This window comes from Salmo trutta, chromosome 28 (genome assembly GCF_901001165.1).
Source record: "Salmo trutta chromosome 28, fSalTru1.1, whole genome shotgun sequence".
NCBI classification, from domain to species: domain Eukaryota; kingdom Metazoa; phylum Chordata; class Actinopteri; order Salmoniformes; family Salmonidae; genus Salmo; species Salmo trutta.
In genome coordinates this window covers 18,279,418-18,302,656 of record NC_042984.1, presented here as the reverse complement: position 1 = coordinate 18,302,656, position 23,239 = coordinate 18,279,418, and the positions used below count along the sequence as shown (strand labels likewise).

The following is a 23,239-nucleotide window of genomic DNA, read 5'->3' as shown; positions in this document are numbered from 1 at the left end:
GCCCACGGTGACATTGTAACTGATGAAAAGAAGGAGTACTTCATTTGAACTTGATAACAAGGAGGAATGTGAGAACTGTGGGTGGGTGTTTAACAAAATGTTCTCTGCCAAACTGACAGGAAATAGGAAAATGACAATCTTTGATGGACATCTACCATATGTCTGCGGAATTGAAGACCTACATAGATTTTACCCAAGAGAACACACTATCACGTATAGGCACATAAGCTGGGCAAGCGATGAGATTAATTAGTAAAAGTGTGTGCACACTGATGGTTTCACAATTTAAGTTGTGTGCAAGGCACGAGAACTGTTTAACACTAGTGGATGGAGGACTTCATGAGATTCTTGTGGGGGAAATGTCTAAGATGGCATCAAACATATGCTTTCTTTTGTGTCATATAATTGTTATCAATCTGCTCCCCAGGTGTCAACTCTGAAGGGTTTTCATTTTCTGATTTGTATTGGTAAAAATATATATATATTGTACTGGGGGGGGGCTAAATGGGAAATTGTATTTGTTGATCAGTAGAAGGCACTGATGATTTTTTTTTGTCTTCTCTTATGCCATTATACGTAATTTACCAGTTCAAAACTGGGCAGCTAAATGGGAAATGTTTTGTATCTGTTACTATTACCAAAAACACCATCTTGTTTGTATGATCTTACTGAAGTATCTGCCAAAGGCAGTAAGTGGCATGACAGACCTCAATTTGAGACTGCAGGTCTGACATGGCAATAAAGCTTGTTAGTATTTAATCACTCGGTGTTCAATGTCCTTAATCCAGCTAGCTATAAGCGATAGGATGTGCATTTCATTTATCACGGAGGTGTTTATGCACTAAACATTTCTTCACCTCTTACGATTCATACAGGGCTGCTTGAGTCCTAATGCATGACACAAATCTGAAGTTATAAATGATGGAAAAGCACTCGGAACAGGTAGCATTTCAAATGTCCAAAATATCCTTTATTCTAAATTTTTCACCTTAAATGTTATGTTTAGTATAAAAAGTTAACTGCACCAGAGTTTTTTTCTTCCAGACGCATGTCTCAATAAACCAAAGTGACACTTAGTAATCTTAAAAGAAAGTACTGTAGTCCATCAAATCACTTTAATACATATCCATATTATAAAAATGTTAAAGAGAATCCCTGAACTATAAATGTCCATAAATCCTTCAACAGAAACTTTTACTCCACACTGGCTGTGGTTGGCATGGCATCTACTGGTAAGCATTACGGTACATCATATTGCTAGGTCTAAGCTGCGTTACAAACATGAGTCAGGTCTGGGACAGAAAGAAACTAAACAAAATTGTATGAGCCTGTTTTGTTTACATTTTGAAAGCTGTGACCCCTTTTTAAACCGTATGATGCATCAGTGAGGGTTTTTTGGAATGGGATACACATGTACAGCTGTGCAAAATGAGTGACATGACAACCATGTTTGGAATGGTAGCTAGTCATGTGATCAGTGTAACCAAGAGAAGATGCAGTCTGATACATAATGTCCAAACAGGTTGCATGCTAGGCTAGCAGGTTTCCAGACAGCTGATCAACTGACCAAAGTAACCTGGAATTCACATTTCAGTGAGGACTACTTGTTTTAATGAGGGCCACAACTATCAAATCTAGGCTATTAAGTCGGATACCCAGTGACACATGAATTTATCATAACATACAAGACATGAGTTGCATTACATAAGGAAAAATAAAGAAATTGCACTGAATGTTAATGTTAACCAAAATATCAAATTCTTGAATCTAGGCGTTTTCACAAACTGGATCAAACCTAGTGTTAGATATTTGACTTAAAGGTTATACGGTAGTTTAATTAGCAGCGCACATAAGTGTATTGGAAAATAAAGTTGTAAGCACGACTGATAATGCGTATTCATAAATAATGGTGTGGCTTAACACTACAATTAACAAATCGGGCAAGGGGAACCATATGCAAGTGATTTGCTGCAGTCCTAAAACATTTAGGAACCTCACCCTTTTGGAGTGAAAAGACACTTCAATGAAATTCCTTCAATAAGTTGTACAGGAAAGAGTAGGCTTTGCCTAGCGCTGTATTTGCAGGTTATTAGCATTTGTACTAAAAACAAGTAGCAAAATCTATCATTTCCAGAAGTATACATAAATTAAATTGTGGCATTTCTATAAAAATTAGCAATGATACATCTTCACAAAATTCAAAGTTGTACAGAGCAAAAGTGCAAAAAGGCATGCAGAACCACCTAGTCACAATTACATTAAACAACATTTAATCACCCCATTACAAAATACAGCAACAAATGCCAGATCGAAGGTCTTAAGTACCTTCAAACCCATCATCACTGTTTGATATGTTTCCTTTTAAAATGTGCCATATTTGAATTATTATAATTAAGTCACAACCAAACATTTTGTAGTGCAATCTAGACCATATCTTTGGTACAACCATCTCCGTGGTTATACTTACAAAGTAAGTAACTAGTAATTGATTCAAACAAATCACTTGAAGATGAGACAGAAAATAAACAAACTGGTTATATTTTAATTGAACACTCAAAGGCTTCATAACACTGCAGCCCTTATAATGAAGGGTTAAAGTTTTAAGTGTTAAACTTTTACAACCTACTGATCTTAATAGGTTATTCTACCTTACTTGACAGTACTTTGTGTTTTAAGAACAGGTCTTGGGTGTCATTATTTTACTTAACGAAACACTGGGATGATGTTCAACTCTGGGTATCCGACTTTGGGGGACAAAATGTAACTGCAAAAATATAAAGCCAACCAACCCTTTCGATGATCCAAATCTCAATTTGGAAAATCACACTGAATTTCTTTAAGTATTTTAAGTTAGTTCGCTTTTATTTAAGTCACGGTGCTGTTTGGCACCCGATTATGTTCATCTACAGTTGCCCAAGAAGGTACAGTAAACCACCATGGCATGTAATAGTCTGGTTAGAATTTTGCAATCCATTCTTGTTTATTTTGGTTCTTGTTTAACATACCAACATTCTATTATACTACAATCTGGTGGCCGGAGAAACTGATTTTTAGATAGGCCTACTGGGCATATTCAACATGCCATGCAAAAAGAAAAAAACTAAAGTATATGTGATGCACTGCTTGGATCATTAGCACTCTTTGTGAGGAAGACATGAGGCCGAATCCAAATAAACATGAAAAACTGAAATAATAAAGTACAAAAATTGTGACAGTTAAAGAGTTTAGATCGATGTCATTCACTCAAAAAGAAAATATAGCCAGTAACATATGAAATGTGTTTTGACTGAAGACAGCAGCACTATCCTTGTAAGGTCAGGGAACCGGTTCAGCAGCCCAAATTATGAATAAGTAATTAAGACTTTTGATTCTGGATCGAAAGTGGAGTACTGTACCTTTTATCAGGGCTCTAAAGTATTACATTCCGTTAAGTGATATCAGTATTGTGGCATGGCCAAGCAGCCCGAAAGAAGTTGGCGGATGGGACAGGAAAGGGAATCATCATTTTGAATGAGGGAGAGGAGTATGGGGAGAAGTTGTGGCAAATGCTGGCTGTTACCAGATGGTGTACCCACCATTGGAACCACCCATGAAGAAGTTGTTCTTGCGCTGTGTCATCATGACGTTGGCACCCTGCATGGCGGCCAGCTGAGCTGCATTAGGCATGTGGCCAGGAGGTGGGGGCTGTGATGTGTTTAGGTGAGGGAGAAAGAAATAGTCACATGCATGAGTAACTTTAGCAATATCTGTTAATCAACAACACAGGCAAGAAACTTGGCTCCTCCCTTGTACTTATTATGGTTATCGATGACTTTCCCTCACGTGGTTGTCTAGGTCTTAATTAGACACAAATTGAAAGGAAACAAGAAAAACCAGCAAACACGCCACCCACCAGGAATTGAGCTTGACACCCCTGATATAGCCTAGGTGTTTTGCGGATACTCACAGGGATAGAAGCACTGTTGCTTTGACCAAATCGAGCACCAGCATCATATCCTCCCTCCACTAGCACAGTGGAGCCAGGGGGATACATGGCTCCCATGGGGTAGTACGCCATGGGGACGTTGTGGCCCATTGGTCCAACAGCCATGGACTGGGGCAGTTGCATGTACATCTGAGTGCCAGGGTACTGGGCCATTTGCTGTAGCTGGCCAGCCTGAGATGGGTGCACATACCTGGGCTGATAAATCTTTGGAGTAATGGAAAGAGGATGAAAGGGGGAGTGTTAGAGACAGTCTGTCAGTGTGTTTGTATTGATATGATTGTGAATACTCTTCACAAAAGTAGATAACATGTTTATTCCAAGTACAAATGGTTACCTCAGAGTATGCAGGTGGTGCGTCTGTGTAAGGGGGTGCCTGAGGAGACACTTGCATAGCAGGGGGGTAGATGGGTGCACTGCTCTGCTGTGGGTACACAGTTTGCTGGGGATAGGAACCTGTGATACACAAAATAATATTATGCTATTATCACTACCAACACTTTGTTTTACTCAAACGTCACACAATTGCAAAACATTATTGAAGGCTAGATTGTTAATCTACGACCACTCTTTGTGGGGTCGGAATAAAGCTGATTTTTCCAGTTCAGGGATACAATATGGACGTTACTAGTTAACACAGCCACAGTCATAAACACCGTTTATTTCTACAATTTATCTTTTTTTAAATCAGATTTAAAACATAACCCATACACCTAACCTTAAATTAATAAAAAAAAATTATATGAAATTGTACGATGGCCAATTTTGACTTTGTGGCTGTGTTGTCTAATGGGAACAATACAGTATTTTCAACCAAACTTCCGTTTCCACTGAAACGGATGTGGGAACTCCGCTCAGGCGTCTTTTTACGCCTGCTACATTAGGTTAATCTATTACAGACCGTTCTAACAAAAGAAATGTACCTATGACTGGCTAACAGAACAGAAAAATACTTCCTTCGTCAATATAATGATTACTGTTGGCTAGTTAGCCACGTTAATATAGTCAGAACAATACAGTTAGTGAATTTACATAAGTGACTATGACAGGTCCTACTGTTAACTCGCTAACACGTTAGCTGAATAGTGTTGTATTCATGGTTGAGGTCAGTGTACGCGGCTACTTGCTAATTAGCCTGTAACTAACGCTAGCTAGCTAACCTTACGTATTTGGCAACATAGATATTAAGCTAGCTGGCTACTTACCGGTCGACTCTTACAATTTAAACAACTGTAGCTATTTATCTAATTCATAATGAAAACACTAACGACGTCGGCCAAGTAGACCGCACAGTCTAGCTTTTAGCTAACTTACGTTAGCCGCTGTTAGCTAGCTTATACAACAATGATTTTGGACGTTAGCTAAATTACCTTTGTTGTTCATTGTTCTGAATTGGTGTGTGGTTTTCTGAGTCGAAGACGATGATTCTGAAGTTGTTTGTATTTTTCTATCAGGACCGTTTTAATACTAAAAACGGAGATAACAGTTCAGAGTTACGTGACCGTTCACTTCCTTGTTTTTCTCTGGATTTTCTGATTGTTGTGATGTGGATGCAGTTAGCTACGTAATGTAGGCTCCCTTCAATGGGGGGATTCGATTATCTGTCCCGGATTACCCAGTTTGGAGGTGTTTGTTTTGGGTGAACGTAATTGTATTCGTGTTGGGGCCGGGATGACTCCCGGGCGTGAGCGGTGAGCCAGGTGTGCCCCGTACAAAGCCCACGGTGAAATCGGCTCAAAACAAAAGTGACATAGCCAAGGCTAGATTAAGCATGTGGAGTAATGAGTAAGATTCCTTGTTTTCACATGCAAAAGTGATAGCTTCTGATTAAAACGCTTTATCTGCTTTCCCAATGAAGAACTCTAGTTTAAAAATTCAGACATATATTTTATGGAAAAGAGATGTTGTATGTTTCTGGACGATGCACCATGCCGCCTTTTTGACAACATGACCGAGCGACGCACATTCCTGTTCGATTTTACCCGTTTACGTCACAGGCCATAGCCCGGTACACCCCGGCTCAGGTCAATAGAACTCCCTCAATGGCTCCGCTACTCCCATTCAATTGGTGAAAGTGTGTGAGCTGATGTAAATTGTTTTTACATTATTTAACTGGCTCAATTTTGTTGGTAGTGTTCTATATATTTACTGCATGTTCCGTGGTATGAGAAACATGGGCACCTTTACCAGACCTAGATACAAACAAAACAAATATTTGCAATAGTCAGCAAGGAGCTAATCGTGAACACAGTCGTGAAGATGCCTTCTTCTCACACACACCAACACATTAATGAAGATGCCTTCTTCACGTCTGTGTTGTTGTGAGTGGACCATGATAGTTCATTAGTGATGTGGACCAGAGGAACTTGAAGCTCTCGATCCGCTCCACAACCCCGTCGATGTGGTTGGGGCGTGCTCGGCCTTCCGTTTCCTGAAGTCCACGATGTCGTGTCTTGCTGAATCATAGTGGAAACAGTAAGAAAACATTAACGGCGTTGCGTTGGTCAAGTAGACCTTACAGTTTAGCTTCTTAGCTAGCTAACTTACGTTAGCAGCTGTTAGCTAGCTAGAGAGCTCTTTTGTCTTGCTCCAAATAATGACAACGCCTCTTCCCCCTCAGGAGATTGAAAATATTCGGCATGGGCCCTCATATCCTTAATTCATTTTTTTATTTAACCTTTATTTAACTAGGCAAGTCAGTTAATACAAAAATATTATTTATAATGATGGCCTACACCTGCCAAACCCGGACGACGCTGGGCCAATTGTGCGCGCCCTATGGGACTCCCAATCCCGGCAGGTTGTGATACAGCCTGGAATCGAATTAGGGTGTCTGTAGTGACGCCTCAAGCACTGATATGCAGTGCGCCCTCCCCACAAAAAAAGTTATACCGCTGCACCATAGAGAGCATCTTGACTGTCTACCTCACTGCTTGGTATGGCAACCGATTGGCATCCGACCGCAAAAGCTGATGGTCCTGTTTATAATCAACCCTGCCACTTTATCCCTAAAAAACAATTTGAAATTGATAATTTATCAACATCATTTATCAATTGGCAATATCTCACCACATCAACACTAATGGGTGATGATATGGATGACATAGCATATTTATTGAAAATATTTTTTATACATTATTCTGATCATTAGGTGACGGTAGTCAATTCTTGGCAGGAATATTTCAGCTTTAATGATAGAGGACATTGTGATTGAACAGACAATAGAGAGCACTGGCTATGGGTTTAATGAAAGATGAAAAAAATCTTAGCTCTCCCTTTGAGCTCCAGTGCACTACAAATTCAAGGAATTCATAACAGACTTTTGCTTGCACAATACAGGTTCAGTGGACCCACTTATTGTATGGGATGCCTTTAAATGTGCCTTTAAAGGCTTTTCAATTACATTTTCATTCCAAAAAAATGGTCTCGTCAACGGAGAATAGAACATCTAACATTAGACATCAATGGTGTAGATAGGCTAAATGTAATACAGAAGCACTGAATCATTTAGACGCAAAACAAAAAGAGTTTGAGGAAAGATCTGGTTTCATTTATCTAAAAAACAGACTAAATTGGATGGGGAATGGTGAAAATTCAAGTTTTTCCCTAAACCTTCAATATAGAAAAGCGACCAAAAAGAACCTACAAAAAATATTAAATAACGATGGAGAAATCCTTCTCACCAACAGAGATTTTGTTCTCTTGTCAAATTCATACAACCTCACTTGACGATGAGTTTTGTGACATCCTTCTCCCCACAACAACAAAAAATCTTCTGCAGGCCTAATTAATTGCACATGACAAACTATTGTTAGAAATTGATTCATTTCAGATGGGGAAAACCCCTAGTCTCGACGGCATTCCAATAAAGATATATCAAACTTTGTATGAACTACTGAAATATCCATTACTATCATGTGTTAATTACTCATAAATGGCAAACTGTCAGACATCCAAAAGGAGGGACTGGTTTATCTCCTACTAAAGCAGGAGCCAGGGAAGCAATACAAAGACCCAGTCTCTTTAAAAAAATGTGGAGGCTCCTCACCTTTCAATGTTGTGATGCAAATAAATATTGGCAAAATCTATTGCTCATAGAATAAAAAACATCTAATTCGTCATGATCAGACGGGATTCTTGAAAGGAAGACATATTGGAGACAACATTAGAAAACTTCTTGAAATAATGAAAACTATTTTATTAGAATGCAGGGAAGCCAGGTATAATCTTTATAGCATATTTTTAGAAAGCTTTTTGTCTAGGATCTGTTTATACAGTGCATTCGGAAAGTATTCAAACTTCTTAACTACAGCCTTATTCTAAAATTGATTAAATTGTTTTTTCCCCTCATCAATCTACATACAATATCCCATAATGACAAAGCAAAAAGTGTTTTAGAAATGTTTGCAAATGTATTCAAAATAAAAAACTGCTATCACATTTACATACAGTTGAAGTCGGAAGTTTACATACCCCTTAGCCAAATACATTTCAACTCAGTTTAATCCTAGTAAAATTCCCTGTATTAGGTCAGGTAGGATCACCGCTTTATTTTAAGAATGTGAAATGTCAGAATAATAGTAGAGAGAATTGTTTATTTAGGCTTTTATTTCTTTCATCACATTCCCAGTCGGTCAGAAGTTTACATACTCAATTAGTATTTGGTAGCATTGCCTTTAAATTGTTTAACTTGGGTCAAACGTTGGGAGTAGCCTTCTACAAACTTCCCACAATAAGTTGGGTGAATTTTAGCCCATTCCTCCTGACAGAGCTGGTGTAACTGAGTCAGGTTTGTAGCCCTCCTTGCTCGCACACACTTTTTCAGTTCTGCAACATGATGCTGCCACCCCTGTGCTTCATGGTTGGGATGGTGTTCTTCAGTTTGCAAGCCTCCCCCTTTTTCCTCCAAACATAACGATGGTCATTATGGCCAAACAGTTCTATTTTTGTTTCATCAGACCAGAGGACATTTCTCCAAAAAGTACGATCTTTGTCCCCATGTGCAGTTGCAAACAGTAGTCTGACTTTTTTATGGCGGTTTTGGAGCAGTGGCTTCTTCCTTGTTGAGCGGCCTTTCAGGTTATGTCGATATAGGACTTGTTTTACTGTGTATATAAATACTTTTGAACCTGTTTCCTCCAGCATCTTCACAAGGTCCTTTGCTGTTGTTCTGGGATTGATTTGCACTTCTCGCACCAAAGTACATTAATCTCTAGGAGACAGAATGCGTCTCCTTCCTGAGCGGGATGACGGCTGTGTTTGAGTTTATTTTATTTTTACAGGGACAGTGCACATTAATCAACGTTTCAGTAAAAGTGCCGGTTTTAGCCAGCTGGCTAATTTTCAACCGCAGTCCCTGGGCAGGTTATAGTGTGGTCTCATGGTGTTTATACTTGCGTACTATTGTTTGTACAGATGAACGTGGTACCTTCAGGCATTTGGAAATTGCTCCCCAGAATGAACCAGACTTGTGGAAGTCTACAATGTTTCTTCTGAGGTCTTGGCTGATTTCTTTTGATTGTCCCATGATGTCAAGCAAAGAGGCATTGAGTTTGAAGGAAGGCCTTGAAATACATCCACAGGTACACCTCCAATTGACTCAAATGGTGTCAATTAGCCTATCAGAAGCTTTTAAAGCCATGACATCATTTTCTGGAATTTTCCAAGCTGTTTAAAGGCACAGTCAACTTAAATCTGACTTTTCCCCAATTTGAGCATATTTGTTTCAAATGTTAAACCTACAATACCTTATACATCCAGTTGTTTCTCCGTTTGTAACTCACCCACCAAAAATCTGCTGTTTTGCCTGTGTTATTTGTGCTGGTCTAATTCCTAAAATGGAAAAGCAGAAGAATCTGTGTGCTCTATAGTGATAATAGTTCACATGCTGCTCTTCAATATCCCAGGTTTGTGGCATCGATGAACAAATAATTAAATCTTTACTTCAAAGTCAGATGTTATTATGTTATGTATAAAAGGCATTGTTAACTATTTATTTTTCTTTAAATTGTTGTGGTTCAGGTATTTGACATGATAAATTTTTTTGTTTATTGTTTTTCCCCCCTTTTTTCCCCAATTTCGTTATATCCAATTGGTAGTTACAGTCTTGTCCCATCTCTGCAACATCCATAAGGACTCGGGAGAGGCAAAGGTAGAGAGGCATGCAGCCTCCGAAGCACGACCCCGCCAAGCCGCCCTGCTTCTTGACAAGCTGCTCGCTTAACCCGGAAGCCAGCCTCATCAAGGTGTTGGAGGAAACACGTACAGCTGGTGACCAAAGTCAGCGTGCATGAGCCTGGTCGCCACAAGGAGCCAGCCAAACCCTCCACTAACCCTGACGATGCTGGGCCAATTGTGCACTGCCTCGTGGGTCTCACGGTCACGACCGGCTTCTACACAGCCCGGGATCAAGCCCGGATCTGTAGTGACGCCTCTAGACCGCTGAGCCACTCGGGAGGCTTACGTGATTGATGGGTGACTAGGTGCATTGTTGTCAAGTAAATATGCTTATTCATTCATGATTATGGATACATTCTGCAACGAGTTAGCTGGCTTTGAATCTGCAACAGAACATGTCAAAAAGTTAGTTCTGAATTGCTTTAATACAGCAGTGCATTCGGACACCATTAATTTAAAGATTTCACCTCGTTCATATACTGCACATAATTTTTAAGATGCACTGTCCCTTTAAGGCAGCCATGGCTCCTCTCGAGTCGAGGCCGACATTTTTCAATGCAAGATTTTCCTTGCATAAATTATGTTCATGACGTAGCGCTGAAGGCCACATTTTTAGTAATTTTGGTGGATTTTACAGAAGAAGTCGCTTTTAGGAGACATATGGAGGAATATGTGGGTAATCTGAATTGCAGTACCAAAGGACCGTCATTAAATATTGAGAAAGAAAGGATCCTGACGTTGCCAACCCTCCTTATCAATGCAAAAATATCTTTTGTGTGCAGCCATAGCGCCTGACTGGTGCTGTGAGATGCATTTTTAATTATGTGTGACTAAAACAAACTGTGGCAAAGCTTTTTAAAAGGGGAGAACCACAGAAATAAGACAATTTTTACGGTAAGTTGTTTGCTAAGATAGGATGCGTAAGATTGCCATTGGCTATATAGCGCGACGAAATGGCGAGAGGAAATGAGTTTTTTTCGTTAATATGCAATGCTCTTAATTAGCATAATTTATATATTTATGATAAATAGAGGGAAATACATAAAATGCAGTCCCCAAGCATGGAATTGCGGGCATTTTTTTTTGTCGCGCATATTTTATGGATAACATCGTGTCCTCAAATAGGTTACACTGCGAGATTTATTGGGGCTAGATTAGGAGTGGCCAGAGTACGGGGATCAACACCTGCCGAAGTTTTGACAGATCAATAATTTCTGTGTTGTGGTGTGTTTCGCGCGACTGATCTTTTTGATATTACGTCAAAATATAAACCTTTCCAATAGTCATTTGTCAGCTATAATCATTCTAGAAAGCTAGATTTGTTGGGGACGTAGGCGGGCCTGTATCTTCTAGGCCGCTTATGATCAAGAAGCTGCCAATTCTTGGTGCATTATATGTTTAATTTGTCATGAAGACATAAATAAAGTAATACAGTCTATTAGTATCACTGTGTGTGCACCTCAGTAGCCCCCAGTATACAAGTACACTGGACTTAATATCCTAGGTGTGACTTCTATTTATATTGCTGTCATCATATGATTTGTTGATTTTATACCCCTAGACTACAGCTAGAAACCAAATTGTCACAGTATTAGATAGGCCCATAAGACACTATTGTGGGAGCGCTATTTAAGCGGTTTGCTATTGAACAGTCATTCTTTACATAGCTATAATAATAATAATAATAATAATAGTTTCATCTGGAGTAGCACAAATGTCTCCAACCATTAGGCCTAATTCATAGATTTAATAGAAAAAGTATCAGCACACCACATAGATGGGGGAAAAAAAACTATTCACATAGGCAAGCCTAATACCTGGTAGTTTTGATGTTACAGTATTATCTTTCCTTACTTAGAATGTCAAGACAATGACTGCTTGGTGGTGAGAACACTAAACCATGGACCCTCAGGATCTCCCTGCTGCTGATGCACCCCTCACTGTCAATGAACAGGTACCACTAACTGCTTTGTAAACACTACATGATTTCACGTCAGTTATACACCCCTGCCCAAATTTCCTAACTCTCTGTGTTGCCTCTGCTTCATAGTCCTCTGTCATAAGCTATTGCCACATCCATGTCACCATGTATTTGGAATGATTAACCCCACACAGTAATCTTGAGGTTGATATAGTAGCTATCCAAATGTCATGAATTAATACCGATTCGGTAACACTTCTAAGGTTTCTGCTATACTCTGTCATGCTTATTGATGAATTGTGTATGTCTACTCCATCTGTGTCCTTTACACGCATAGTCAGCTAACTAAAGCAATGTCTTTTTTGAATTATGAGCGGGGCTCTCAGAAACTATTGTTTGAGCTGCTTGTTGGCTGATCTTTGTTGTTTTGTTGTAGTCATGTTTTTTTTCTCCCATTTGTGTGTGTTTATTTTGGTTCATTGTGCCCTAACGTGTGTGCTTGGGCTCTCTGTTCTCCTTAGCCATTCACTGTCTGACTGCAGAAGTATTTTTTCAGCCATTAGGTTCCTGCACTTTGAAATACCCTGCCAAAGACAACCAGGTATGCATCCCTTCTTTCCTGCATTGCACTCTCTCTGTCTGCACCTTTCTCTCCAGCTCAGGTTTTCTCCCTGCCTCTCCTTCACATCTTTCATGGCTGGATCCGTTCATACATCATGTGTTTGCTTTGTTATATTTACTAATAATATACAAATTAGATAATTAGGATAGGATACAGATAGGGAAGCTGTCTACCACTGTTGACAAGAACTATGACAGGTCATACTCCAATGGAATGGTTTGCTCATGTGTTAACTCAAGTTCTGTTCCACATGTAACCAATACACATGGTCCTCTACCTGAGTTGTCTCAGTAGGTTGAGACTGAACGGTACTAAATTTAACTCAATACATCAGTGGAACGATACTGAGCCTAGTTAGATATTTATACCATATCATTGTATTATTACTACATGATTACCTCTCGGCCCTCCTCCTCATCATGACTCGGAACAAAAACATCCACGCTGCTGGGAATAGATGATGATGATGAGTCATTTATTGTGTATAGTTGCGTGACTTCTATTCATAAAGCGTCTCAGGAGTGCAGATCTAGGATCAGGTCCCTTCTGTCCATCTTATCGGTTATGATCTGAGACACTTTATGAATACGGACCCTGGTCTTGTGTTGTGCTCTCCAATGCTGTGCAGGTGATAGTGATGTCTGGTCATGAGACGATCCGAGTCCTGGAAGTGGAGGTAGATCAAGCCTCTCTTCCATCCTCAGTGCCTGATGGGAGGACTGATTCGGGGGGTGAAGATGGGGGTAATCAGGCCACGGAGCAACCTGAGGCAGGCATGCAGGACAGCCCGAGACCACCCCACAACGCTGGGGGAGTAGGTGAGCCCTTTGTAGGATACCGATATGGTAGGTTAGACTCCATGCAATACAGATTATACTACATTTTGTTTACCGTTTCAGCGTGAAAATATTTCAGTTTTAAAAACAGAATTTAAGAGTGAGGTGTGGTGTGTGTTGATGGTAGAATAGCAGTGTGTTCTCTCTCTGCTGTCAGTGCTGGAGGACCAGGTGGTGTCTGTGGAGTCTGCAGACTCGGGTGTCCAGACTCTAGCACAGACTGCAGTTCCCATCAGCGTCTCCCTGTCGCAGTCACAGACCACCATGCCCATGACTGTGCAGAGCTTACAGGGCTTGCAGGGCTGTCAACAGGTGAGAACAATTAAACAAAAATAACTTTTCAACTACTTTTAGTGTAGCCATCGGTCATCCTGTTTATTTTTTTCCCCCACCCTCTTCTCCTTTTCCTCTCCCATGCATCACACTTTACCTGTCTGGATCTCACCTCTTCCTCCCTCATAACCGACGGAAACGCACGGGGTGGCTAAAAACAGACCTCCATCTTCTGCTAGCTTGCTACCCATGGCTCGGCTAGCTGTCTGAATCGCCGTGACCCCAACCAACCTCACTACTCACTGGACCCTTATGATCACTCGGCTAAGCATGTCTCTCCTTAATGTTAATATGCCTTGTCCATTGCTGTTCTGGTCAGTGTTTATTGGCTTATTTCACTGTAGAGCCTCTAGCCCTGCTCATTATACCTTATCCAACCCTTCAGTTACACCACCCACACATGCGATGACATCACCTGGTTTCAGGGATGTTTCTAGAGACAATATCTCTTTCATCATCACTCAATGCCTAGGTTTACCTCCACTGTATTCACATCCTACCATACCTTTGTCTGTACACTATACCTTGAATCCATTTTATCGCCCCCAGAAACCTGCTCCTTTTACTCACTGTTCTGGACGTCCTAGACGTCCAATTCTCATGGCTTTTAGCCGTACCCTTATCCTATTCCTCTGTTCCTCTGGCGATGTAGAGGTGAATCCAGGCCCTGCAGTGCCTAGCTCCACTCCTATTCCCCAGGCGCTCTCTTTTGATTACTTCTGTAATCGTAAAAGCCTTGGTTTCATGCATGTTAACATTAGGAGCCTCCTCCCTAAGTTTGTTTTATTCACTGCTTTAGCACACTCTGCCAACCCGGATGTCTTAGCCGTGTCTGAATCCTGGCTTAGGAAGACCACCAATAACTCTGAAATCTCCATCCCTAACTACAACATTTTCAGACAAGATAGAACGGCCAAAGGGGGCGGTGTTAGCCTGCAGAGTTCTGTCCTACAATCCAGGTCTGCACCCAAACAATTTGAACTTCTACTTTTAAAAATCCACCTCTCTAAAAACAAGTCTCTCACTGTTGCCGCCTGCTATAGACAACCCTCTGCCCCAGCTGTGCTCTGGATACCATATGTGAACTGATTGCCCCCCATCTATCTTCAGAGCTCGTGTTGCTAGGTGACCTAAACTGTGACATACTTAACACCCCGGCCATCCTACAATCTAAGCTTGATGCCCTCAATCTCACAAATTATCAATGAACCGACCAGGTACAACACAAATGCCGTAAACACGGGCACCCTCATAGATATCATCCTAACCAACTTGCCCTCTAAATACACCTCTGCTGTTTTCAACCAAGATCTCAGTGATCACTGACTCATATCCTGCATCCGTAATGGGTCTGCGGTCAAACGACCTCCACTCATCACTATCAAACGCTCCCTGAAACACTTCAGCGAGCAGGCCTTTCTAATCGACCTGGCCCGGGTATCCTGGATGGAAATTGACCTCATCCCGTCAGTAGAGGATGCCTGGTTATTTTTTTTAAAATGCCTTCCTCACCATCTTAAATAAGCATGCCCCATTCAAGAAATTTAGAACCAGGAACAGATATAGCCCTTGGTTCTCTCCAGACCTGACTGCCCTTAACCAACACCAAAACATCCTGTGGCATTCTGCATTAGCATCGAACAGCCCCCGTGAACCTTTTTAGGGAAGTTAGAAACCAATATACACAGGCAGTTAGAAAAGCCAAGGCTAGCTTTTTCAAGCAGAAATTTGCTTCCTGCAACACAAACTCAAATATGTTCTGGGACATTGTAAAGTCCATGGAGAATAAGAGCACCTCCTCCCAGCTGCCCACTGCACTGAGGATAGGAAACTCTGTCACCACTGATAAATCCACTATAATTGAGAATTTCAATAAGCATTTTACTACGGCTGGCCATGCTTTCTACCTGGCCACCCCTGCCCCGGTCAACAGCACTGCACCCCCCACAGCAACTCGCCCAAGCCTTCCCCATTTCTCCTTCTCCCAAATCCAGTCAGCTGATGTTCTGAAAGAGCTGCAAAATCTGGACCCCCACAAATCAGCCGGGCTAGACAATCTGGACCCTTTCTTTCTAAAATTATCTGCCGAAATTGTTGCAAGCCCTATTACTAGCCTGTTCAACCTCTCTTTCGTGTCGTCTGAGATTCTCAAAGATTGGAAAGCAGCTGCGGTCATCCCCCTCTTCAAAGGGGGGGACACTCTTGACCCAAACTGCTACAGACCTATATCTATCCTACCCTGCCTTTCTAAGGTCTTCGAAAGCCAAGTTAACAAACAGATCACCGACTATTTCAAATCCCACCGTACCTTCTCCGCTATGCAATCTGGTTTCGGAGCTGGTCATGGGTGCACCTCAGCCACGCTCAAGGTCCAAAACGATAACCGCCATCGATAAGAAACAGTACTGTGCAGCCGTATTCATCGATTTCGACTCTGTCAATCACCACATCCTCATCGGCAGACTCAACAGCCTTGGTTTCTCAAATGATTGCCTCGACTGGTTCACCAACTACTTCTCCAACAGTTCAGTGTGTCAAATCTGAGGGCCTGTTGTCCAGGCCTCTGGCAGTCTCTATGGGGGTGCCACAGGGTTCAATTCTTGGGCCGACTCTCTTCTCTGTATATATCAATGTCGCCGCTCTTACTGCTGGTGAGTCTTTGATCCACCTCTACGCAGATGACACAATTCTGTATACTTCTGGCCCCTCTTTGGACACTGTGTTAACAACCCTCCAGACGAGCTTCAATGCCATACAACTCTCCTTCCGTGGCCTCCAACTGCTCTTAAATATAAGTAAAACTAAATGCATGCTCTTCAACCGATCGCTGCCTACACCTACCCTCCCATCCAGCATCACTACTCTGGACGGTTCTGACTTAGAATATGTGGACAACTATAAATACCTAGGTGTCTGGTTAGACTGTAAACTCTCCTTCCAGACTCACATAAAACATCTCCAATCCAAAGTTAAATCTAGAATTGGCTTCCTATTTCGCAACAAAGCATCCTTCACTCATGCTGCCAAACATACCCTCGTAAAACTGACCATCTTACTGATCCTCGACTTTGGCGATGTCATTTACAAAATAGCCTCCAACACCCTACTCAACAAATTGGATGCAGTCTATCACAGTGCCATCCGTTTTGTCACCAAAGCCCCATATACTACCCACCACTGCGACCTGTACGCTCTCGTTGGCTGGCCCTTGCTTCATACTCGTCGCCAAACCCACTGGCTCCAGGTCATCTACAAGACCCTGCTAGGTAAAGTCCCGCCTTATCTCTGCTCGCTGGTCACCATAGCTGCACCCACCCGTAGCACGCGTTCCAGCAGGTATATCTCACTTGTCACCCCCAAAGCCAATTCCTCTTTTGGCCGCCTCTCCTTCCAGTTCTCTGCTGCCAATGACTGGAACGAACTACAAAAATCTCTGAAACTGGAAACACTTATCTCCCTCACTAGCTTTAAGTACCAGCTGTCAGAGCAGCTCACAGATCACTGCACCTGTACATAGCCCATCTATAAATAGCCCAAACATCTACCTCTTCCCCTACTGTATTTATTTATTTATTTAGCTCCTTTGCACCCCAGTATTTCTACTTTGAACACTCATCTACTGTCAAATCTACCATTCCAGTGTTTTAATTGCTATATTGTATTTACTTTGCCACCATGACCTATTTATTGCCTTTACCTCCCTTATCTCACCTCATTTGCTCACATTGTATATAGACTTATTTTTGTACTGTATTATTGAATGTATGTTTGTTTTACTCCATGTGTAAATCTGTGTTGTTATATGTGTCGAACTGCTTTGCTTTATCTTGGCCAAGTCGCAGTTGTAAATGAGAACTTGTTCTCAACTTGCCTACCTGGTTAAATAAAGGTGAAATAAAATTAAAATTAAATTAAAGTAACCCTCTTCTTCCTCCTCCTTCCACCTCATACGCCTCCTTCCATCTCATACCCATCCTGCTCCCACTCCTCCCACCTCTCACCCCTCTTCATCCTCCCTCCTCTTGTAGGTTCTGACCCAGGAGGGTCTGGCCACTCTGATGACGGGGATGATGGCCCAGACAGGCTCCCTGGGCCAGCCCCTGCTCATCCCCATCAGCATGGCAGGGTCCATGGGGGGCCAAGGAGGCCTGGCTGTCCTCACCTTCCCCACCAGCAACGTAGCCACACTCCCTGGCATTTCAGGTGCCAGCCAGGCCGGAAGCCTCCTCAAACTACCCTTTGCTGGCTTGCAAGGCTTACAAGGATTGCAAAGCTTACAAGGGCTGCAAAGTAAGACATGGCAGAGACGCACTTCTCAGAATGCAAAGCATTAATCATCATCATTGAATCAACAGTCAAGATTTATTTGGCTACCACATGGAGCTTTACCTGTATGTTTGTTCTCTTCTTTCCCAGCAGCCACTGTGCTAAACTCTGTCCAGCCCCAGCAGACAGTCTTCCAGCCTCAGACAGCATCACTACAGCAGGTCCAGGCAGCTATGCAGCAGGCTCAGCAGAACTCGCAGGTGACAGCAGCCCAACTAGGCCAGGCCATGCCAGCCGTCTCTCAGCCCAACGTGTCTGTGGCAACACTCCAGTCTGCAGGCCTCTCCATCAACCCTGCCATTGTAAGAATGTGTTTCTCTATTGTTATTGTGATGTGTGTGTGTGTATTTGATTTTCTGTCCTAGACGTGTGTGTTTGGATTCATAGTCAGCAAGCCATGTTTTTTACGTCAAAGTTTGGACATGTCTGTGGATAACTTGAGCAAAGAACCTAATCCACGTGAATATACTTTGTATTGAAAATGATCACATTATCGACAGTAGAATAATCTGGATGCCTCTGTTTCTTTCCCCAGATCAGTGCTGCGTCTTTAGGGGCTCAGCCTCAGTTCATCAGCGCCCTTACTTCCACTCCCATCTTCACCAGTGCCATGTCCGGAATCACCAGCCAGATCATCACCAACGCACAGGGACAGGTGTGCAAACATTTAACAAGCTCACTATTTAGCAAGCACCAAATTAAGAATCACACTATTTCAACCAAGAGGTTTTAACGGTCTATTACAGTTGTATAAACTGTCTATAAACTGATCATTAAGTTTATAAAAAACGTATAAACCCTCTTTAAATCCTTATATCCTATAACTTGTACAGTGTTACCGACAAATACATACCCTAATTCTCTTCAATGTGGCCTCCAGGTGATTGGAACCATCCCCCTGATGCTGAACCCTGCATCACTGACTGGAGGGGCTGCTACTCAGACTCTTAATCTCCAGGGCCTCCAAGGTCTGCAAGGCCTGCAGGTGCAGACAGTCCAGCCACAGCTGGTTCTGAACACCCAGGGCCAGATCATTGCCACCATAGGGAGTGGACCTGCTACAGTCCCCACATCTGCAGCTGTAATGCCTAAGCCTACTGCTCCTGTGACATTCTCCAAGCCCAGCACTCAGGTACTGTAGGCCTTCCCCTCCATTAATTTGTCCCTATGAGTGCTTTTGAGTGGTTATTTGAGTGGTTATAGTTTGTGTGAACATTTGGTTAAACTGGAAATGGTTGGTCTTTATTGGATGTAACCATTAACCCATTGCTGACATTGACATTTCCCCTTGGGCTCAGGTAACAACAGTTACGCAGTCACCTGTGGTCATCGCCCCACAACCGTCTGCAATGAAGACAGTCACTCCAATCTCCTCCTCAGTCCCTATAACCTGTGGAGACACACCCACTGTCAGCCAGCTCGTCAGCAGTGCGTGGTTTCACTTTTTAATTTTCCATTTATTTAACAAAGGAAATTCACATTGAGATTGAACATCTTTTTCAAGCGAACCCTGGCCAAGAAAAAGCACATGCTCTCTCCAAACATTCATCTTGTTTTACAAGTAGTTTGATATTTATTCTGGTTTGTCTCTTCCCATTTTAAGAGCCACAGCAAGGGGGCACAGATGAGGAGGGCATTAATCTGGAAGAGATTCGAGAATTTGCCAAGAACTTCAAGATCCGCCGGCTATCCCTGGGGCTGACGCAGACACAAGTGGGACAGGCCCTCACGGCTACAGAGGGACCGGCCTACAGTCAGTCTGCCATCTGCAGGTAAACTCCTCTGGTCTACTGGGTGGTGGCATCCCACAGTAGATAGAATGGATTTCAGAAACCTATCAAATATGCTAAATAGTTTATGTTGGTATGCTACGGACAATGTAGTTCAAAGGCTACATTTTGAAAGTCTTCGTACTCGTAGGAAAATCACAGGATGGTAGCTCTCACAAAAAATACTTAGAGACCAGTGCCCAGATTCACAAAACCTTAAGAAGAAATGTCTTCTTAACTGGCATTTTTCCCTTAACTATAGACTTAAGAAGCAAGTTAATCAAAGTTGCTATTCCTCAAAGGTTCTTGCAAATCTTATTGCTCTATTTCTTATGTTTCTTCTTAAGCAAAAAGTTAAGAAGAAATTAGATTCTTGAAAATAATTAGAGACCAGATGAAATGGGGTTAGGTGTTATTTTGAAGAGTAGATGTCGGGTACAATCTGGTTGATCAGCGGCTACTGTGTAATTAGTTTAAAAGTTGTTGCTCCTCTGTTTCCTCTTGCAGGTTTGAGAAGCTGGACATTACACCTAAGAGTGCTCAGAAGCTGAAGCCTGTGCTGGAGCGATGGCTGGCCGAAGCTGAGTTGTGGAACCAGAAGGGTCAGCAGAATCTAATGGAGTTTGTGGGTGGTGAGCCGTCCAAGAAACGCAAGCGTCGCACCAGCTTCACCCCACAGGCTATCGAAGTGCTCAACACCTACTTTGAGAAGAATGCCCTGCCCACGGGACAGGAGATTACGGAAATCGCTAAGGAGCTCAACTACGACCGTGAGGTTGTCCGCGTATGGTTCTGCAACAGGCGGCAGACACTGAAGAACACCAGCAAGATCAATGCGTTTCAGGTTCAGCTGTAAGCCTGTGCAGTAAGTAGGCGTGGACTAGTGGGGAAGTTGGCAGAACAGGATAATCAGCTAAAGAAGAATGTTTTGTAAAGACAGTAAAACAGTAAACCCGAGTAAGTTTCAAATTATATGGACTTTGGGAAGAAAATGAAAGACACTGAATGACTCTTGAACTGAGTCTTACTATATGGGACATAGAATACTCACTTATCTCCATATTTTCTGTGTGTGTGGGAGAGAGAAAAAAAGACATTGCATGTGAAACGTGATGGGGTTTAATGTTCACAAATCCTCTATCAGTTTGACAACCTCTTGTTTCATTTATTGTTATACCATGTTATTATGTAAAACAATGGATGAAATTTGATGTGCTTTTATACACTTAAAATAATGTTTTTGTGAATTGTGTGGCAAATGCCCCAAAAAATATTTGGTTACATTACATTGTTACAGTTGTCAAATTACAGATATTATGCTGGTGCCACCAAAATAGTTTTGGAATTTGTATCTCTTTATTAAGTTTGTGTGATTCTGTATGTGTGAATGTAGTCCGAATACTTTAAGAAAGTATTCTGAGTCGGAAAAAGTTTACCATGGTAAAGGTTGTCATTTAGATGAGTTAATCTGTAAAAGCCACTTACAAATCTATTGTTTTAAATAGTTAACAGATGACTAGAGAGTGAAAAGAGTTGAAAACATTCCCTGTCTCAAATGAGTCAGGCATCAGTGCTGTTTAATGTGTACTGTGTATTGAAAATACTTATATAACATAAACAAATCATCAAATTAATCAAATTGATTAAGACAACTTGACTATGTGAATTAATTGATTCATATATTATAGTTTTGATCCATAGAAAATACGGTTTCTCCACTGAAAGGAATGGTCAATTAGGGATAAACAAAATTTAAGGACTTATGGCTTCCCATCCCTTTTCTATAACCTTGTAATTCTTTGCACTTTAGTGACTTTAAAGTTATCTGTAGCAAATACCAACTGGTTACCCATCATATTTAAGTGGTCGATAAGTAAATGTTTTGCATGGCATACAGATTTCTAAATGTTTTAACAATCAAACTTCTGTGCGCCATGAGCATTAATTTTGTAAGGTGATATTTACTTTAGGCAGTGCTACATCAAAGAAAGAGAATAAACTACAATACTTTATTCTGGCCCAACTGCATAGAATTTGTCTATGTCTGTGATATGCCACGCTGAGCAGTGTAAGAATTAATTTGTTCCTCATAATTGCCTTTTAAGACTGACAATATGTTTTCAGAGAGAAAGGAAATAACTGTTATATGAATCCTGTGTTATGTTATCCATACACAACTGCCATTACAGAAGTAGCTATAACCAACAACTTGTAAACATTTTCACCAGTGAATTGTCTGTCTGAATAGTTTTGAGATGACAGAATGCAAATGCAAATCGTAGGTGAACACATTTTAATAGTGTAGTCCTAAGAATTAAACTACTTCTACTAATCATTTTGTTCATGTTGGGCATATGAAAATGTGTGCAGTATAAAACCAGCGATACATCTGAATTACTGAATACAGCTGAATTACTGCACTGTTGGAGCTAGAAACACAAGCATTTCACTGCACCTGTGATAACATCTGCAAAATATGTGTATGCGACCAATTACATTTAATTTTTATTTCAATAGAATCTGTGTGAAATCATTAAAGTGATTAAACTGTTGGATAATTTCGGATCATGGCATTCTCTGCCAAATATTAATAAATGCTTACTGAAAACCTCCCATGTGTTATTGTATTGTGTACCACTATGACTCTTGACTTAATTATGTCTTTGTTCTTATGTGATTTATACCAATCACTTGTTGCGTCTCTACACCATATGCCTTTGCGTTAGCGTTATGGTTCTGGCCAGGCTTCCAAAGATCTAAAATCCTGGATATATGGAGCTTCTGTCTTATTTCACACCTATCCCGTCTCTTCAGATCTACAAACACGGGTAGTTTTGGACGAGGCAACCGTAAATTATTTTCCACTCAAATACAGTAGGTGGAGATCGTGTACTTGTGCCACCTAAACTAGTCTGGTTAGAACACCATAGAATCCAGTAAATATTTTAAGTGAACATGTAACAACACATTACTATGCTTTCTTGAATATATTCACTGATGAATCTGAGGACCATAAAATAGGGAGGAAAGGTGCAGATTTTTAGAGTTCCTGAGTTTAAGGTGGCAGTGACAAATTGAGTTGAGTTGCTGGCCATAGTCTTGGCTGCAGAATGGATCGAGGAGGTGATGAGCACTGATGAGCTTAAATTAATTTGTGTCACAGAGCAGACACAATGTATTGTATGAGATTTTGCAGTGCCTGTTTAGGGTGAGATAGATGGGGGTATTTGCGAGGTTCCTCTGGGTACCAGCTCATGTGGGAGTAGAGGGGAA

The 23,239-nt window shown here is 41.4% G+C and overlaps 2 protein-coding genes across 7 annotated transcripts; one reads left to right on the top strand and one right to left on the bottom strand.

Moving 5' to 3' along the window:
- Window positions 1–945: 945 nt before the first annotated feature.
- On the bottom strand, window positions 946–5,563 carry LOC115165654 (DAZ-associated protein 2). The gene is made up of 4 exons (XM_029718918.1): window positions 5,353–5,563; window positions 4,320–4,438; window positions 3,947–4,189; window positions 946–3,684 (listed from the first exon to the last, which is right to left on the bottom strand). Exons 1-4 carry the CDS (start codon window positions 5,363–5,365, stop codon window positions 3,556–3,558), a joined length of 504 nt encoding a protein of 167 aa, XP_029574778.1. The 5' UTR covers window positions 5,366–5,563; the 3' UTR covers window positions 946–3,555.
- A 4,070-nt stretch (window positions 5,564–9,633) lies between these two features.
- LOC115165653 (POU domain, class 6, transcription factor 1) lies at window positions 9,634–22,578 on the top strand. Of its 6 annotated transcripts, XM_029718913.1 has the most exons (13): window positions 9,634–9,888; window positions 10,081–10,479; window positions 12,018–12,113; window positions 12,637–12,681; window positions 13,331–13,547; window positions 13,696–13,850; window positions 17,900–18,161; window positions 18,288–18,499; window positions 18,733–18,852; window positions 19,078–19,329; window positions 19,496–19,625; window positions 19,801–19,969; window positions 20,474–22,578. In XM_029718913.1, the coding sequence occupies exons 3-13, from the start codon at window positions 12,060–12,062 to the stop codon at window positions 20,820–20,822; spliced, it is 1,965 nt and encodes a 654-aa protein (XP_029574773.1). In that variant the 5' UTR covers window positions 9,634–9,888; window positions 10,081–10,479; window positions 12,018–12,059; the 3' UTR covers window positions 20,823–22,578. The 6 variants fall into 6 exon arrangements, with proteins under 6 accessions (XP_029574773.1, XP_029574774.1, XP_029574775.1 ...); XM_029718914.1 differs by lacking the exons at window positions 9,634–9,888; window positions 10,081–10,479 and adding an exon at window positions 10,528–11,053 and having other exon boundaries at window positions 18,291–18,499; XM_029718915.1 differs by lacking the exons at window positions 9,634–9,888; window positions 10,081–10,479 and adding an exon at window positions 10,530–11,053 and having other exon boundaries at window positions 13,331–13,520.
- The last annotated feature ends 661 nt before the right edge of the window (window positions 22,579–23,239 follow it).

What these genes read in the sequence shown, in the direction of transcription:
- LOC115165654 (XM_029718918.1), bottom strand. An exon ending in CACCACCTGCATACTCTGAG is followed by an intron (nt 4,190 to 4,319) that starts GTAACCATTTGT and finishes ATTACTCCAAAG; the next exon opens with ATTTATCAGCCCAGGTATGT. An exon ending in GCAACAGTGCTTCTATCCCT is followed by an intron (nt 3,685 to 3,946) that starts GTGAGTATCCGC and finishes AACACATCACAG; the next exon opens with CCCCCACCTCCTGGCCACAT.
- LOC115165653 (XM_029718913.1), top strand. Translation starts at nt 12,060, where the DNA reads ATGGACCCTCAGGATCTCCCTGCTGCTGATGCACCCCTCACTGTCAAT. An exon ending in GCTTGCAGGGCTGTCAACAG is followed by an intron (nt 13,851 to 17,899) that starts GTGAGAACAATT and finishes CTCCTCTTGTAG; the next exon opens with GTTCTGACCCAGGAGGGTCT. An exon ending in TGTCAGCCAGCTCGTCAGCA is followed by an intron (nt 19,626 to 19,800) that starts GTGCGTGGTTTC and finishes TCCCATTTTAAG; the next exon opens with AGCCACAGCAAGGGGGCACA.